The sequence below is a fragment of the Atractosteus spatula genome, chromosome 12 (assembly GCF_055471065.1).
Source record: "Atractosteus spatula isolate fAtrSpa1 chromosome 12, fAtrSpa1.hap1, whole genome shotgun sequence".
In the NCBI taxonomy this organism is placed as follows: domain Eukaryota; kingdom Metazoa; phylum Chordata; class Actinopteri; order Semionotiformes; family Lepisosteidae; genus Atractosteus; species Atractosteus spatula.
This window is the reverse complement of record NC_142717.1, coordinates 39,315,243-39,332,802: the sequence shown is the minus strand read 5'-3', so window position 1 is coordinate 39,332,802 and position 17,560 is coordinate 39,315,243. Positions and strand designations below refer to the sequence as shown.

Here is a 17,560-nt window from a genome sequence, read left to right as displayed (position 1 = left end):
ATGTAAAGTGATGCGAATGCCATTTCTAAATGTTTTAAAAATGAAACACATTCATTCACAAAGTGACACCATAATCTCAGGGTAGCGGGTTTGTGTCTCACCTCGGGCGCCAGGTCCTCCATGTTGGAGGCCGGGCACAAGGCTAACAACCCTGTCCCGTAAGAAAATAAATGTTACAGAATTGGCAACAGGATGTTGTTGCCCGTAAGTGCCAGAAGGCATAAAGGGCAGACATCCATTCACATCCACAGAGTGACACAAAAGTAATTATTAATGTATCCTGCACAAGAGAAGTTAGTTAAGTGCAATTTAGTAAAACAACCCTAATCCTGCCAATGTCCTGAGCCACACTCCTCTAAGCCAAGGGTTATTGTCAGAGTGTATTTTGTTCCACTCATAATAAATATACAGTATGACATGACTATTAACAACTGACTTGGGATCCATTTCTAAAGTTAATATTGCATCTCGCCAATCCTGGTCCTGGTGACCCACTCTCCTGCAGGTTTTCATTCCCTCCCACCATCCGTAGATCATTGCAGCCTGAATTGATCCAAGCAGTTGCCTCCTTGGAATATTTGCATTTCGTTTCTCGTCACAAGTATGAGTTCGGGATTTTATTTCCCTAACAACACACAACGGCTAGAGCTCCGACCTGCTTAAGGAGCTGGGAACGACCAGGTCAAACGAATTCCGATTATCATTAAGTCGACGAAGGGCTCGATGGTGTCGCCGAGGGCTCGGCTGGAACCAAAAAAAGCACCAGGACCGGGAATCCCTGCTCTAAACGAAAGCGCATCCCTGCCTTTCCGGGACGGCCTCCGTGTCGTCCGACGCCGCCGGCTTGTGCGCGCACTCACCATCACCTTGCGCAGCGTGTATCTCTTGGACCGGATGTCGTCCATCAGCATCTCGTACGGCGTGAGCTGGAACTCGATGGGCAGGGGGTTGTACTGCCGCTCCTGCACCTTCTTCAGCTTCACCCCGTGGCGGAGGTCCCTCATCACCTGCACCCAGAACCGGGCCTGCCGGACACGAGCACGACGGAGGTCAGACACGGCGGGAGTCCGGACCGGGCGGTCCGCGCGGCTCACCCGCCGTGAAACGGAGGGACAGAACTGCATTAACGGGGAGCAATTTCGGGCAGCACGGGGGAGCGACACCCCGTGAATCGGTACTGGTACAGGGAAACGCAGCTGTACCAGTACAGGTGGAATGGTGGAACCAAAGGGTTGTACCCGTTACTTTCGGGAGATGGGAGGCGTTCCTCCTTACCCAGTCTGCGTTCTGCAGCTCGTTCAGGTCTCTGGTGGGCTCCTCCGCTTTTGCCCCCTCCATCTTCCTCAGGTTCTACCAACAGAAATTCAGGGTGTTACTGAAAGGATGATTTCTGGCCGCCAGAGCTCGGGGGGGGTTGGGGGGGGGGGGTTCCCGATACCCTGCCTGCAGGTCCGAGACGCCCTACCGCTTCAATCCGTTTCACTGAGCAGCGTGGGCAGCTGAGCCCTCTTGCCGCTGCATGTGAGAGAGAGGCAGCGGTAAATTGCTCCATCAGGCGCCTCCTATCGAGAGGTGCCAGCAGCAAATCAATGGAATGGCTAATGGGGATCAAATTCTTGTTTAGAGGAATAAAAAGCCATAGAATAAATATCTTAACGTGCTGGTTCAATGAGGTCTCTGTTTGATGTGGTTTCCTGAGGGTCTTCAACAGATAAGCAGGAAAGACTTACCCAGATGAAGGTTTAAGTAAAGGTCCATTTAGCAAACTGTAAAATCTGCAATAATGAGCTGATGAAATTCAAAACCCTTTTCATTTAACAATAAGCAGTACATCTCTCTTCACATTCCCTTTTCTTCTGGTGCGAGGCAAACCACACCTGTACAGGACCAGCTAGTCTAGTTGTAGCAGAGCTGTCCGTATGAACTTTTTACTGCCCCTTCTAGCCAGAATGACTGGAAGAAGGTCATAAAAATAAAGCAATACTTTATCAACACTGAGAAATTTCAGCGCTAATGTTTGGGAGAAGCTGTGAAAAAGTTTTTTTTATACTACATCATTTTATACTTAAATATATGGGGACTTTTATTACACACTATTTCAGGTGCTTTTGCTCAGCATGCAATTTATACCCCAGCTGGAACAGAAATCAAGTTTTCATGTCAATTAGCATGTCTGTCTGGAAGCAGATTATAACTCCAATAACTAAGCGCCCCATCTCTACTCCCGAATTCCTGGCAGACCCAGACATGCACAGTCTTACAGGGAGTCTAGCTTGGGGCGTGTATGAGTTTAGAGCTGGCAATGTTAAAGGCTCACACAACCACACAGGGCTGGCCCAAGGGGATCCACATTCTGCAAAGAGGGGTGAACCAGACAGAACAGAGGAAGACTGAAGGGCTAAACAAGAAATGGGGGAACCAAAGGGTGTCAGCTAGCTGAAAAAAAAAACTCCAATGCCCTTACTTCCAGATCTGCGCTGATTAAAAGCCTGTCCGTACAAGCCAGGGAATTATTCTAAAAATGGGTACATTATTAAAAACTAGCTTTTTACCTTTTCAATTATAAAACGCAATTTATTCCCCCCCCTCCTGTTTTAACAATAGCTTAATTACAGTCCAGACCGATGTGTACAGTGCAGTGATGTTGTGTTGGAAGAGGGGATATGATGTGCTTCTTCATACACCATAACAGAGAACACCACCGTGCTTCAGAAATTCTTCATCTGAAATGTCTGACCTTCTGAAGAGTAATAAAATATCTTAATTCTCAAATTCGATTTTCATGTTCAGAATAATCTCTGTAATAAGTAATAGAATATTAAAATTCTTGTCCAGCTGAGACTAAAATCCCACCTGCTGTGTGGTAAATTGAGTGTAAGGCTGTAGAAACGGATAGAATCGTTCTGAACCTAAAAACGATCTGAAAGGCGGCGATGGTTTTTCCCTTTTGTCACACTTATTTATAGACCCAGCTGGGTCAGTGATCAGTTCCCCACAGTGAGTTTCTAAGGGATGTGTTTTTTTCTGGTTCTTCTTTTAAAAACTGGTGTAGGTAAGAAAATATTAAAAATGCTTTGCCATTCTTTCTACTACCTAGCCCCAAAAAGGTGCAGAAAATGGAACAAGCCCAGCAGCAGAGCATACTGTGGTATATTTCCTCTCAGTATGAACTGGATTTTCAGACCATCTGCTTAGAGGTCACCGACAGGGATGATTTAGGCAAACTGACCTCAGCTCGGCTGGAAATTAATGGGGATAAAGGCATACAGTGATGGGGGCTTAATAGCAGAAACACATCCACCAAGTTATCATTTCAGAAAATGCTCATTCTTCTTCTATGATTGATATATGCAAATCAAATTACAATCTAAAATTGTCTGTTAATATTCGATTTTTCAGGAAAAACATTTTGTATCGGCAGCACTGCTCGCTTCCTCTATGCCTCCCAGAAACATTACTCTGGTAGCACCAGAGGTTCTAATAATCGCACAGCTTAAAATACGGTATTGTATTTGCCATGCAAGCAACCTGCTGTAATTAAAAGGAATTAAACGTTCGTGCATTTGTTGCACTGTGTCGTGCTTCTGTAGGTAACTATCTTGTTTAGCATTTTCCCCTTCTGAATTCTGTTCACTAGAGTGATGTTACAACGTGTCTACTCTCATTTTCTATCAGTGCAACAGTGTGTTGTTTCGTCTGATCGCGAGTCTCTGATCGGCAAGGACCCCTTCATTTTCTTTTCAGTTGTTGATTGAAAGGTCCCGTTACATTTCCAAAAAAAAAAGATTTTGCTGCACATGACCCCCGAGCTAATATTTTCGTTTACTGTTTAAAAGCACACTTCAAGAAATCCAAAGCATGATGCCGGCTGCCCCTGACCAGTTAACCTTCAGGCAGGTGTGGTTTGTCATGAACCAGTGCAGAGAATACGGCGGCCTGGCCCAGTCCATACATACGCAAAATGTTGCGTTAGAGAAATCATGGTTAGCTAAACAAAAGAGAAATGTTTCATGTGCTCTCTGGTTTAGTTTGAGTCGTTTGCAAAGGCTCTGTTTGCATTGTCTTATATAATTCATTGTTACAAAAGCCTATATCCATATTATGTTCCAGATTTAAAGGAGATTAGGTTGAGGCAAAACAAAACAAAAAGACCAACAGGCCAAGTACTGTGGTTCAAATGCAGTTTTTCCACAGAGGTTCGAGAGGCACTTCTGCTGAGCAAACCTGTAATCCTCCATGACATCACTTCCCGAAAAACTAAAAATATTATATGAAGCCCCATTCTCTCACTTGCTTTCATCTTTCTGCATCTCTCCCCTCCAGCTCCCCATTGATTATCTCCCGACTCTAAAGGGGACCCTACAGCCAGAGGGGTGGCCCTGAGCCAAAGGGATCTTTAAACTTCTCAGTGAAGATTCCATGCATTTTCCGATTGGGTGGTGTTAATTCGCCGTGCCAACGCTCAAGAATTTAGTTCATTTAAAGATTCAAATATATGAAACATTTTGCCACCTATACAGCTTTGTCAGCTATGTCAGCAGTTCTGTCTCTTTGCATCTCACAACTGGCAACCCCCTGAAGCCCAGCAGGTGTGAGTCTGGCCAGTACCTGGAAGAAAGACCTCCTGGAAAAGCTAAGGTTGCTGCTGGAAGAGGTGTCAGGGGTGCTCACCCTGTGGTGACCTATGTGGTCCTAAACCCCAAGTAGTGACGGGGACACTATACTGTAAACAGGCGGCGTCCTTCAGATGAGACATAAAACCGAGGTCCTGACTCTCTGCGGTCATTAAACTCCCAGTGCGTTTCTCAAAAAGAGTAGGGGTGTAACCCCGGTCTCCTGGCCAAATTTCCCCTTGGCCTTTACCAATCATGGCCTCCTAATAAAACCCATTTCTGAACTGGCTTCATCACTCTGCTCTCCCCCCCACTGAGAGCTGGTGTGTGGGGAGCGTACTGGAGTACTATGGCTGCCGTCACATCATCCAGGTGGGGGCTGCACATTGGTGGTTTTGGAGGGAAGTCCCCATTATCTGTAAAGCACTTTGGGTGGAGTGTCCAGAAAAGCCCTATGTGAGTGTAAGGGATGATGATGATTATTATTATTATTTTCCATTTCAATGTTTAATCTCTGTGGGTCACTTGCATGGCTGCTGTAATGCTCATTACAGGCTGGATCTGACCAGAGGCGTTTCAACATGCGGCCAGCATCAGTGTTGTGCTACTGGAGGAGAGGAAAAGCAGACACTGTAAATGTAGGCACCCTGACGTACTGTAACGAGAGGTCAGTTTTGGGGGCGGCACGGCCCAAGCTGTTCTTTTTTCCCCACACAAGTGTGAGCTCTGCTTCACCTGGTCCATGTGCGGAGGACACGACCAGCTGAGCATCGCTGTATGGATGTAGGTCAGTGACCGGCGGACCCTCCATCTGTCTGGGGATTAGCCCCCTGGGTCTGCATGCTCTCCACAACACTGTCATGCAGAGGATCCCTTCACTACATACCGCAGCAGAAATGCTGAAGTGAAGTGAAGTAATATTGATACCCAAAAAATTATAACATACTTGTCCCCATTTTAAAAGCCCTCTTGTGTTCCTTGAAGTTCTATATTTTCTTATGTGCACTGCAGGTATACCATTTTTAATATTCTGAACATTTAAAAAAAAATTTAAAAGGTTAAATCTGACATCTTTTTTCTAAAGGTCTTTCTTTATCAATAAAAAGGGTGTAATTTTGTTTTGCTGGATACGTTTTAGCCAGTAGAGGACTGAAGAAACAGTGTGCACAATGTGAATTATCTCAAAAAGAAAGAAAAGCTGTTACTGTAGAACTGCAATAACTGCTGTTACCCACTACAATCCCAATCGTGTGTGGTCAGTACACACACTTCCAGACCCACAGATCACATCCAGTGGTGCATACCTCTTTAATTGTGCATGTGTGACCAAGAAAGACTCAAGCGCTTATACGCACTGCCCATATTACTCAAGACTGATAGGGAATAAAAACACATTTCCTCACCTTTGGATTTGAAACTATTATGGTCTACTGTGTCTCAGCTCAGCCAGTTTATGCGATAGACCAACAGCCTTTGTGAGGGTTTGTTTTTCTCAGACGTTTGTTTGGGAAAGAGTTGATGTTAATTTCGCAATTGTTATACCTTAGTCTTTCCCATCAGTTGTCTGGTATGTGGTACAGTCAGTCTTGAAGTCATTGGTACATTGGTTGTTTTCATTTTTTCTTCCCCCCCATAATAGTGACACAAAGGCAGTCTCACTTTTTGTTACAGCGTGCCATTATATTTTATATTTATTTTATATTTTTGGTATCCGATTCCACTGCACCTATGAAATACACTGGTTCAGTCCATTGTTGTTTCTGTAGAATCTCCTGTGGTAAATACCTCCCAATGTGTGTAAACTGAAAAAGTGTTTTTTTTTCTAATTAGACTTGCAAGCATTTTATAGCGACCCGTTTTCATGATACCAGAAAGAAAACATGATATTGGTAAGATTTTGGCCTTCTTTCCCCCCCGCCTCGGTCAGTAACAGCTTCCTTTGAGAAATCCGGGTCATGTGACACGGATGTACTGTAGGCCTCCTGGGAGGGAGGGAGGCCAAACAGGCCCGCGGGGAGTGAAGAAGCAGCTCTGACATGAAGAGGCCCATGTGCCAGGCTTGAGGAGGGCAGCGCGTGTGTTCAGTGGGACGGTTGCAGAAACAGAAACGGGAGGAACACAAGGAAGCCGGGTGGGTGCAGCCGGGCGGGAGGCCGATTATGACAAGAGTGTGACTGCCTGCTTCACTTTCACTGGCCCCCAGTGCTTCAACACTACCCAAAGCGTCACATGTCTCCTGCACGTACTGCGCACGCTGGCCTGCATCAAAACCTTCCGCGTGCTTGCACTTCTGGTTATCACATGCTTGCCCTTCTCTGAACATTGACCTACGACTGCTACAGACTGCGATACCTGATCGCTTACTATAACTCTATGACATTCAACAAAATTCAGATTTGTTTAAATAAAGCAGATCGAGAGAACTGCCCCAGACTGATCGCTAATTTTTTATTTTCCAAACCACAGGCTTTATTTACTTGTCAATGGAACAAAATCTTCACTGAAATGTGTACTGTATATGGTATATCATATACAGTAGGAAGCTAAATACATCTTCAATTGTCTGTATGTACAGGCATTTTTCCATGAGTAATGGAAAGAGTACTTCTGCAGTATCAAAGTAGCAGGAATAAAAATGATTCAACTGATGAACATTTTAAAACTTAAATTTTTAACAAAAAATTAAAAGATGTGCACAGAAGCATAGCCTCCAATGCGAGAGTTAAAAAGGCAGCAGTATCGGAGCAGGAGGCTGTGGACACAAGTAAAGTCTGAGGCATTGGCCCAAAGGAAAGCATTACCAAGCAGAGTAGTTTTCAGGTAAAATAGGCAAAGTCCCATTGAAATCATTCAGACAACAGGACTGTACAGTCTTTTGAATATTATTAAGTTAGAGCAGCAATTTTCCCACGCTGAGCACAACACTGGAAATTAAAAACAGGCATTTCCCCTAATGAAAACAATCTTTAGCAAGTACAGTATCCGATTAGAATTTGCTGCATCTGCCCATCGTCATGTCAGGAGGGGTTTACAGGCAACTTTGGCGTATTTAATTGCAGAGGGATTGCAGCAAGCTATGTTTACCCAACTCACTTAGTCAATTAGTAATTCACTAAGGAAGATCAAACGTTTGCTTTAGAAGAAGAGTCCCGCCTACCACCCAACACCGATTTTCAGGAGCTGGATCCCTCAGGCAGGGACAGACCCAATACATTCCTCCCCCTACACACCACCAAGGGTGGGGACAAGGGAGAGGCGTGATGCGAAGGGAGCTATATTAAAAGGGGCGGCCTTTAACACAGGGGCTCCAAAACCAATCAACAAGGAAGAACTGGCAACGAGCGAGTGATGTCCAATGAGCACGCACCAGTCCGAGACGAGCTCTTACCAGGCCACACCTCTCACGCTTTAGAGAATGTGCTAAGAAGGGCAAAAACAGCAAGCAGAGTGGATAACTCTTCCCGATAAAGGGGACATATATATATATAAAAAATGCAATCTCGGAGATATTTGTGCTCCAGATTCTTGCCATGTGGACAGTAACCTGACAGCAAGGCTCCCGGTTGCTCTCTAGAACTCGCTTTACCTCTTTCGCACTCTTGATTTTCTCCAGGAAGGTCCTGAGCTCCTTGGTCTCGGCGTACAGGGCGCGGCACACAGCCTGGTAGTGACTGGGGGCGTCCGAGGAGCTCGGCAGGTGGCTGGAGCACAGCTGTCAGGAGAGGAGGACAAGATCACACGATAGGCAGCTTGTTCTTGAAAAGGCAGTGAGGGAGATATTTCGCAGGATGCAGGGATATGGGAAAATCTTCAACTTCATTCACCCTAACAGTTGGAGAGACTGTAACTGGCTTTTACCCTCCAAAACTTCACTTGGAGTGATTATGGCCTCGCCTCCAAACCCGAAACCTTCACAATGGAGCTACCACTGCTACGGCGAGGTTTCTGCATCTTATATATATCATGCATCACTGGGTCTGGAAGGGATTCAGGTGAGGACATCCCAGTTTAAGGCCAACATGCTTTGAGCTACAGTGAGACCATCAAATTAAACCAGTTTCTGCCCCTGTGAGAGGTCAAGTTCTCATTTAGCAAAACTGCTTGAAGAAAGCGAGGAATGATCTTGATTAGAGCATTTGATGAGAAGAAACATGTTTCCAAAACAAATACACTTGAGTGAGTAAAGTTATGAGAGGCCTCCGAAAGGCCACAACCCAATCTCATCAGTGTCTTTGGCAGGTGTAGACCACTACAGACTATTTTTTGCTCATGTACTGTACATAGACACTCTGTGCAGTTACATGCTGTCAGTTAAAGAAAAACACAGGCATGACTAGGATCACTTTAGGGTTTAACCATCACAGAAAATGTTTTTTTTAATTAATCTAATAAGGACTCGCTATACCTTTTTAAAGCAAAATTATAGAAATTGAAAAGTTTATCTGATCCCTTTATCTGATTCCCACAAAAAAGGAATAATAAAAATCATAAATCATAAAAAAACAGCTCAGAGCTCCGACTCCCTGTGACAATCACTGTGCTGGGCCTTCTGTGAAGCTGTGATGTTTTGCAAGTTCCAGTGAAAGCAGCTGGAGGTTCATAAGAACAATGGATTTAACCAGTCTGCTGACATTTTTGACATGGTCTCTCCTGCCCTTGAGGGAATTGTTCCTGGGTCAGCATATTTTGTTTTTGAGAAACCGGTCATGCGTTACACATACGTAAAAGAGGAACTCAATGTTATCGTGAAAATTTAGTATCTCTTATTCTTACTCATGTCACTCCTTCCACATCAGCCATCATCAGCCTCGTTTCCATGACATTCCAAAACGAAGGCGGACTTTCTCCCCCCACTTTCCTTAACAAAACTCAACGTCAGCTGAAGAAAATCGCTGTGACTGTCTGGAGTCTCCCCCAATCAACAGGACAACTAGAGCAAAGACGAACAGCTTTTAACAGTTTAGCAAACCACAGCATACTGTAGATGAAACAAGAAAGTAAACACTACAGAGAAACTGCCCAATGAATTCCTCCATCTGTCTTCCCTCTCGAAACGATGTTAGCGATAACCTGAAATGTGAAAATATCCACAGAGGCCAGAACAAAAGGGAAAGTAAAAAGCAAAACTTTCTTCACTTCACCTGCATTGGTCTCTTGTGGACATTTTATCATCAAGTACTAAAGCTAAGTAATAATGGTTTCCCTTGTTAAAAATGGTGATTTGCTACAAGGTAATTAAAATGTTAATCAGTACTAGTTCTGCAGGTAACATATGTTCAAACCCCCAGACTTTAAATTTCCTTAAAATTGAAAAGATGGATTCTTTGAGAATATATAACACTATTGACTGTCTTCAATAAAACTGAATTTAAAATTCATTTCATGCTAAAAAGGTGAAATGCGCTACCTAAGGCTTTTTAAATTAATCCATCAATCAGAAACACAGACCTGATCACGCAATAAAGCAAGTTCAACTTAATAAACAGCTCTGATTAAAAAAACCAGTAAGGCTTACAGACTGAGAAATGTTTCTTGCTAGAAAAAATGGTAAAATGTTATATTGCAAACTTAACAGCATTGCACATTATGCCAAATATGACTTTATATCCAGAAAACTATAGTTTGTATAGTACACTTCCTGTTTATTTACTCCTTTCATACCCAAGGCAAAGAGTAAACTTTCAAAAGTCTCTATATACTGCCAGAGGCTTCCACTGCACTTGCAAAGATCATGTTACTGTAGATTAATTTCAGTTGAATTTTAGCAATAGGAATATTTAGAGGTATGAGTAAATTTTGTTCTGGAATTAAATTATGATAAATATTATTTTACACTGTACAATGCCATTACATTTACAGTGTAACATTACTATAATTAGAGTTTTTAAGTGAGACATTAGCCAATCTGAAATTCAAACCTAATCTGGAGGAAACTGTAAATGATCAAAACGCATAGAAAAACATTTATATGCACTGCTTTAAAAAAACACGAATAGTGCAATTTTCTAGTCCAATACGCAGTAAATTACATTGTTTTAACTTGGGTGTGCATGAACAACTATGTGAAAAATCATCAATTACCTGGAGCCAGAGAATTTTAGCTACTGAACTGTGGAAAAGCATGCACAGACTAGACCTTGTTCAAGTGAATGCTTGCATGTGCTAGTTTGTTTCATAGATATGAATATTAATGCCCATAAAATAAAGAAAAAAAATCTGAGGTTACACCTCACTGTACTGTTAAAGAAACCACACAAGTCTCTTCTAGACTGGTAAAAGTAAGGAATTAAGCATGAGTTCCCTCCCAGCCATCATTTCACTCTTCAGAGGCTACAGGAGACGTGTTGCCAGCTCAAGAGAAGTGTACAGAGAGTAAAAAAATAAATTTAGAGTCAAACACAAAATAATATTGATTTAGATTTTTCACCCCCAAAATTATAATAATAAACTATTTTATATAGCTCCTTTAAAGGTAGCTTCTCAAAGCTCTTTACAGAATGACAACAACAATAAATAAAAAGAATACACAAGATAAAACACAATTACAATACACAGAGGAGACCGTGGATGGTGGTACTTATAGTAGGAGCAGAGGGGTAAAGAATTGAAACAGTTAAATAAAGGCTCTTCTAAAGAAGAAGGTTTTGAGTCTGGATTTGAAGGAGTTTAGATAAGATGACTCTCTGATATCCTTGGGCAGAGAGTTCCAGAGTTGGGGGGCATAACAGGAGAAGGTCTTGTCACCCATACAATGTAGACGGGCTTGGGGGACAGTTAGGAGACCAGAATTAGATGAGCGAAGGTTGCGAGGTGGGGAGTAGGGCACCCCATATGACCATAAATATTTCCCACCTAGACATGGAACAATAAAGATCATCAATCATTTGTCTGCCACAAAGCCCTTCCCATTAGCTTGCCACAGAGTGCTTTACAGCAGCCGACAATACTGTGCAGCTACCGTAGACCAAGAGAAAAACCCCCAGTAGGCGCAGCCTCTGGGGGTCCCACTGTCTTTCAGACAATGAGTTTGTGATTAAGAAAATGAAGTCTAATTAAGGTAGGTTCCACAGTTTTATTATTGAAACAATAGTTTTAAAATGTATGTACAATATAACTAATATGTAGGGAGGTATGCATTGTTTTTTCTACAGTTAATCTTTCTACATGAATGGCACATGCCCACGCACAGTACATATTTTCTGCCAAAGAAATACTCACTTTAAATCTAGTTTTGATAAAGTTTTCCTTATTTGTTTTGAGGGTGGGAATTTTACTTTGCTTGTCTCATTAAAGGGAAATCTTGATTGTTTAAACAAATCCACTCTTTTCAGCAGTCACTTTAATTAGTTGTTAGGAATACTGTCCCTATCAAACACATTCTGATATCACTACGTACAATATATCACTTTTTCAACACCCCACACAAGGAGTTTTTCTAAGCTGCCTGTGCTGTATGTTTGCGTGTTCACGCTGTTATTTTTAATTCTTTCTAAGCTTCTTACATATTTCTTGTGCCTGAGCACCCTGAGGCACGACCTAGGAAAACCACAATAATGAGCTGCAAACATATACACCTCCAACACCTGACTTCACAGAAGTGTTGAGGAGAGATCCTATTGGTTAAGCACAGTTCTTACACAGAATTTTAAAAAAAACTAGACAGCATCCCACAAAATTCCTTAACAAAGAAAAAATGAAGTTACATAATCATGTCACATTACATTGGCATACATTTAAGCTCCTTCCCTCGTTATTTACAGTGTGTTTTTCCAGACTAAAGCCCACAAACACTGCAGTGTAGGATTGCTCCAGGCAATTCAGTCTGAAAATCAGATATACTAGCATTATCCTCATTTGTTCTGGGAAATCAAACCTAACATGCTCCATAAGTTAACCCACTATGGTTCCCCGTGAATTGAACTTGATTAGAAAACAATGAAGTATAATCCTCAGTATTTTGACAAATGGACAGCATTCCATACAACACATTCCCAAAATGTTTACAAAATTAAAAATATTCAGACAAAAACCTCCTATTTTCCAGCTTTCACTGGTGTCCTTGTTCAAAAAAGCAAGTGTTGTCCACTGTGCTCTTTCCCCAGTCCATGGCAATGCCTACATACCGGTACTGGTCCCTCAGTAAAAGTCTGCATATTTAGAATTTTAATTCACAAGGACTATCATTAATAAAGGGATTTCTTTTTAATTAATTGTGCCTCTGTAAAACGTCATCAGACCTGTCGTTTTATGTTGCGTAATTGGAATAAATGGCCTAAAACACAGAATAAAAACCTTTAAAAAGATTCTTGTGAACAGAATGCTGGCCTGATCTCATATAATCATCACCATGAGCAGCATTTCCCACTATTTAGTATTTGATTATATTCTTAGCATCGAGAGAAATCCACCATCATTCTATACGTGCATGTAGGCTTTTAGATATTGATTGAATGTTTTTGGTGTTAGTTTGATTAACTGATCATTTATGACTGACATGATGACCAAGACTCCTGCCCGACTCTGTTGCCTTAATACCACATCTCCTCAATACTGCGAGAGCAGGTGAGGAGGAGGTTCTACCTGTTGAGTGTCAAGTCTGGAGGAATCTAAATGAGAAAAGCACAGCAGAACGAAGACACCCTGCTTATCAAGAGAACAATAGCTTTGTGGCATCAGTATGTTTGAGGCTGTCAGTCACTTGCCATTTGGGGAGCTCACAGCCAGCGATCACTAGCCTGGCAAGATGTTACAGCACAACAGCCTGTCAATGACCTGGGAGTCCATGACTCAACTGACCTCTTGCCAAAATCAACAGGGAGATCCAAAAACAAGTCTGGGCAAAAACAACTCACCCAGGGGTGTCCCATCCTGGTCCTGGAGGTCCAGTGTGCATCTAAAAGGCTCTTTTTCTTATGCCAACACACACTTCTATTATAGGTTTTTTAGATGAATATATGACACAAAGTGGCTTCAAGTGCCTTTTAAGCTTAAAGCAGAAACCTACAAAGACTGTGACTGACACATGGAGTCTGTATGAAAACACCATCCGAAGTAAAGGCTTCAAATCCTTACTTCAGATTCCGTATGACGTAGTGGGAAGCAAGCTGCATGGAATATGGAATATGCACAGCAGAGTTTTCTCATTTCCTATGCATAATGTATATGGACTTCTTCACTAATCTGCGATGTTGCCATAGGACCTTCCCCACTGACTGTTGTGTGCTTTATGTAATATTGCTCTGTCATTTCATTGCTGGATGTTCTTCAGTAATCTGTAATTCAGTGTGTTTTTCAGCTCGCAGCCTCATCTAATTCACCAATCAACACGTTCAGTGTCAGCCACTCTGAAATCAACGCTGATCTGTAATTAAAAATAAGCAAAATCCTAAAGGTGACACTAAACTGATCAGAAGAATCTGAATTCTTCACCCAGGCTGTCCATTTCTGAGTAAAAAGGGAGGAAACGAAGCTCACTAGAGCCACACGCAGCTGAAGTTAAGTCAGCAGTCTGGTGCAGCGGTCAGGGTTCTGGACTCAGAACTGGAAGGTTGTGGGTTCAAAACCCAGGTGAGACACTGCTGTGGTACCCCTCAGCCACATACTTCTCCCAGACTGCTGCCCTAAGATACCCAGCTGTAGAAACGGGAGCTGATATAAATTACAAGAAACAGACAGATAATTTTCTAAGCTGGTCCCATACTGGTGAAAACGGCAATTTGAAGAACCGACTACTGTTCTGAAAACACTGCTATTGGCAGAGAGATGCATGATCAGACTGGGAGGGGTCTCAGCAGATCGTCAGCCTTGTTTCTTACATAGAAAACAAGAACAATTTCTTTCAGCGCTGGGTGCTGTATTCATTCTGTAAGAACATTTTGTCCAGACAGCTAGGCATGTGACTAACGTACAACGTGTGTTGGAAAGCAAAAAAACAAAATTCAAGTTACTGCCATTTATGCCATTAGCGTGCTGACTGAACAGAAGCACTGTCATATCAGCCATGCCAGACAACAGCATGTCAACTTCTCAATGTCTCCAAACTCAGTGGAGAAGTCACTCATTTCCGGAACTCGGTTTACTTAGAAATGCGCAATACATGAGCAATTTTCAGAAATTGCTTTTACTTTGGACAGAAAAATATATTTTTTAAGCACAGAGGACAGAAAAACAAAAGACTCTGAGACACCAAGCCCTTATAAATCCAATTGAGAAACTATGCTCTGTTCCAACGTGGCTAAACAGTTTTCTACTCACAACCCTTTTAAAAGGAGATTGTAGCTTATTGTATCCTTGAGCTATTTGCACACAAAAAAAAAAATCAAGCCAGATGGGATTAATAAGTTTGTCTCATTTGCAACATTTGACATGCATCTAAGAATCCAATTTCTAAACTTACATAAACTTATCAACAGTATTGGGGAAAGTTCCTTTTGGAAAGTAATCGGATACAGTTGCAAGCTGTCTGCGAAAGGAGGTTACGGTTTTAAATGAAGTTAGGGAGATGTATGAAATTGCTTTTCAGACAAAGTGTGTAATTTCCCATTGTATTTACACATGTACAATATACGTCAGTGAAATGCTTTTCTCCAGTGCTGAACCAGTACCTGTACCTGGACTACTTTTCCCCAGCGCTGCTTATTAACACATTTCAACACTGTCTATCCAGACCGCGGGAGCGTGCCCAGCTGTCGGGCTTGTGGAGGTCTGAAGCCCTACCTTGATGACATCCCTGTAGCCCCGGACGCTGGGCGCGGTGCCAGCATCCTCCTCGGCCTCATCTTCCTCCTCGGTGGCCTCGTAGCCCTCGTCCGGGCAGCCATCGGGCTCCTGCTCCGCCATGTTGGTCATGCGATCGATCAGCTGCTCCAGGGTGGGGCTCAGCTCGCGCTCCTCGTTCGCTTTCAGCCCGTAGTCCAGCGCCTTGTAGATCATGATGCCCAGCGACTCGATGACCTGCAGGCCGGGCACAGACACACACACACCTGCCCATCAGTCCCAGAAACAGCCGCGGACTCGCGCTGGTGTCCATTCCGCGCACACAGACTTAAAGAAAAGAGGGACGTTTCTTGAGGACCTACACGCACATCATGGGTAACAAAGGAATCTTTTGTTGCTCCCATCTTTTTTAATTGCAGTGTTTAGTCGCCAATAGTAGAGCCAATTTGTAGTTAAAAAAGCGCATCCTGTGTGTGAATCGCCACTCACTACTGTAATACCTGTGCAATGGAGAGAGATGCACAATACTGTGATGCTGTGTTCTAGAGCAATGGGGAGTGGGGACAAGACTCATTTGTACAAGCTCCAGATATTTTCTTTTTCCCCAGGACAGGACTTTTTCTCCAGCTGTTTCAATGGCATTTGAGACCAGACTGATATTAACATTTACATATAACTGTATGCTTTTGCATCCTATATATCAACAGTAGGCAATTAACATTACACATTGCATGTGATCTATTTACTTTTCTTTATTCACATTCACTGTGAGTGTTTGACTAAATACAGATTTAAAATGGTAATATATAAATATTATATTTATCATATCATACCCCAACAAAGGAAATGAGTGACTATAGCACGCCAGATTGGAAATGTGCTCAGAGTGAATGTGGTTATTGTTTCTCTAAATAAGAATCTGCAAAGCTACAGAGTGTGGCATCAAGCTTTTTCAGTATTATTTTTCTGGAAAAATATTTGATTAATAGGATGTAACTATTAAAGAACAAACCTTTCCCATTCTGTTCCCATCTTTTCTCTGAGGACACATCCTCACCATCATAATGTCCATAAACCTGGTGCATTAGCCAGCATTGACTGAAAGCTTTTGGATTCCTTTTTGTATAATTATCTTTATATTTTTCAACTATTCTTGAAAAAAGATCATACAGTCTTATCTTTAGGAGATATACGAAATGGAGAATACAGATTAAGAAACTTATAAACATGTCATATGCATCAATATTGAAAACTGTTCCATGTGTGGTCAGGTTTACTATACATTGCTAAACACAATGGAAACACCTTGTCACATTTTTAACTGAGAGCAGCTTTTAACCTTCCTGAACAGAATAGAAGCCCAGCAGTAAGAACCATCATCTTGGGGAATGTGAAGAAACAGAAGTCGTTATCTTCAGTCATGTTGTCAGTCACGTCTTGGTGTTGTTTTGTTGTTAAAGCAGTGGATACTGCGATTACTACATTTTTTAACTAGAAATTTCATGCTCACATGTGTCCTAAGGTTAGGAATAACCTCTATCAGGGCTGAGCTGTCTAATCCTTTTAGAGCTAAAATATGCCAAAAAAAAATCATTTTCAGATGTTTAAAAAAAACCAGCTGCACCAGCAGTTTTTGTCATCCATAGTGAAATGAATGTCATTCACATAAAAACCTTCTTTAATTCAGTCAAGTGCTACAGTACTCTGATAACGACTCCTCTCTTCTAATGACTTGGCTTGCGTTTGCCAGTCAAAGCGCTCGGCAGGGAAGGCAGCCAGATTCGGGGCTCATTTTCCTTTTTTTTCCTGGCAGAGCTTCCAAGGCCCACCAGGCCATAAAGGGTTAACTGGAGACCAGGGTTAATGAAATGGCTATTGATCAGGGAGCCGCCAATCTGCAGGATCAGACAAATGCTCGAGACAAATGCTTCCGAGCTAAGAATAGCATGGGAGAACTCCACAAGCAAAAGCCGCATAATCACATTTCATTCTTGACTTCCCAGAATTACAATGAAATAATTCACGTGGGGCCCTTTAAACAGGGCATCTAAACTGTTTGGACCGGTCAGTGAAGTAACTAAACAGAGACCAAACCCATGTGTCCTGGCGTCTACAAACAAGAAGGAGAAAATGGCGTTTCTAGTATTATAGTAAGAATATTTTGCATCGAGTCCTCTTATAACATCCTCCATTTGGGACTAAAAAGTTTTCTTTTTTTCCAGTCTGTCATC

At 42.3% G+C, this 17,560-nt stretch overlaps 1 protein-coding gene across 8 annotated transcripts in view; it reads right to left on the bottom strand.

The window, feature by feature from the left end:
- Nucleotides 1-17,560, bottom strand: part of spire1a (spire-type actin nucleation factor 1a) — a 75,936-nt gene that overhangs the window by 28,295 nt on the left and 30,081 nt on the right. For all 8 annotated transcript variants that reach the window (XM_088928969.1, XM_088928971.1, XM_088928972.1 and 5 more), the window contains exons 3-6: nt 15,330-15,566; nt 8,200-8,325; nt 1,276-1,350; nt 861-1,025 (exon numbers count right to left, since the gene is read on the bottom strand). In XM_088928969.1, coding sequence (XP_088785095.1) covers nt 861-1,025; nt 1,276-1,350; nt 8,200-8,325; nt 15,330-15,566 — 603 coding nt within the window. The remainder of the gene's footprint in view (nt 1-860; nt 1,026-1,275; nt 1,351-8,199; nt 8,326-15,329; nt 15,567-17,560) is intronic.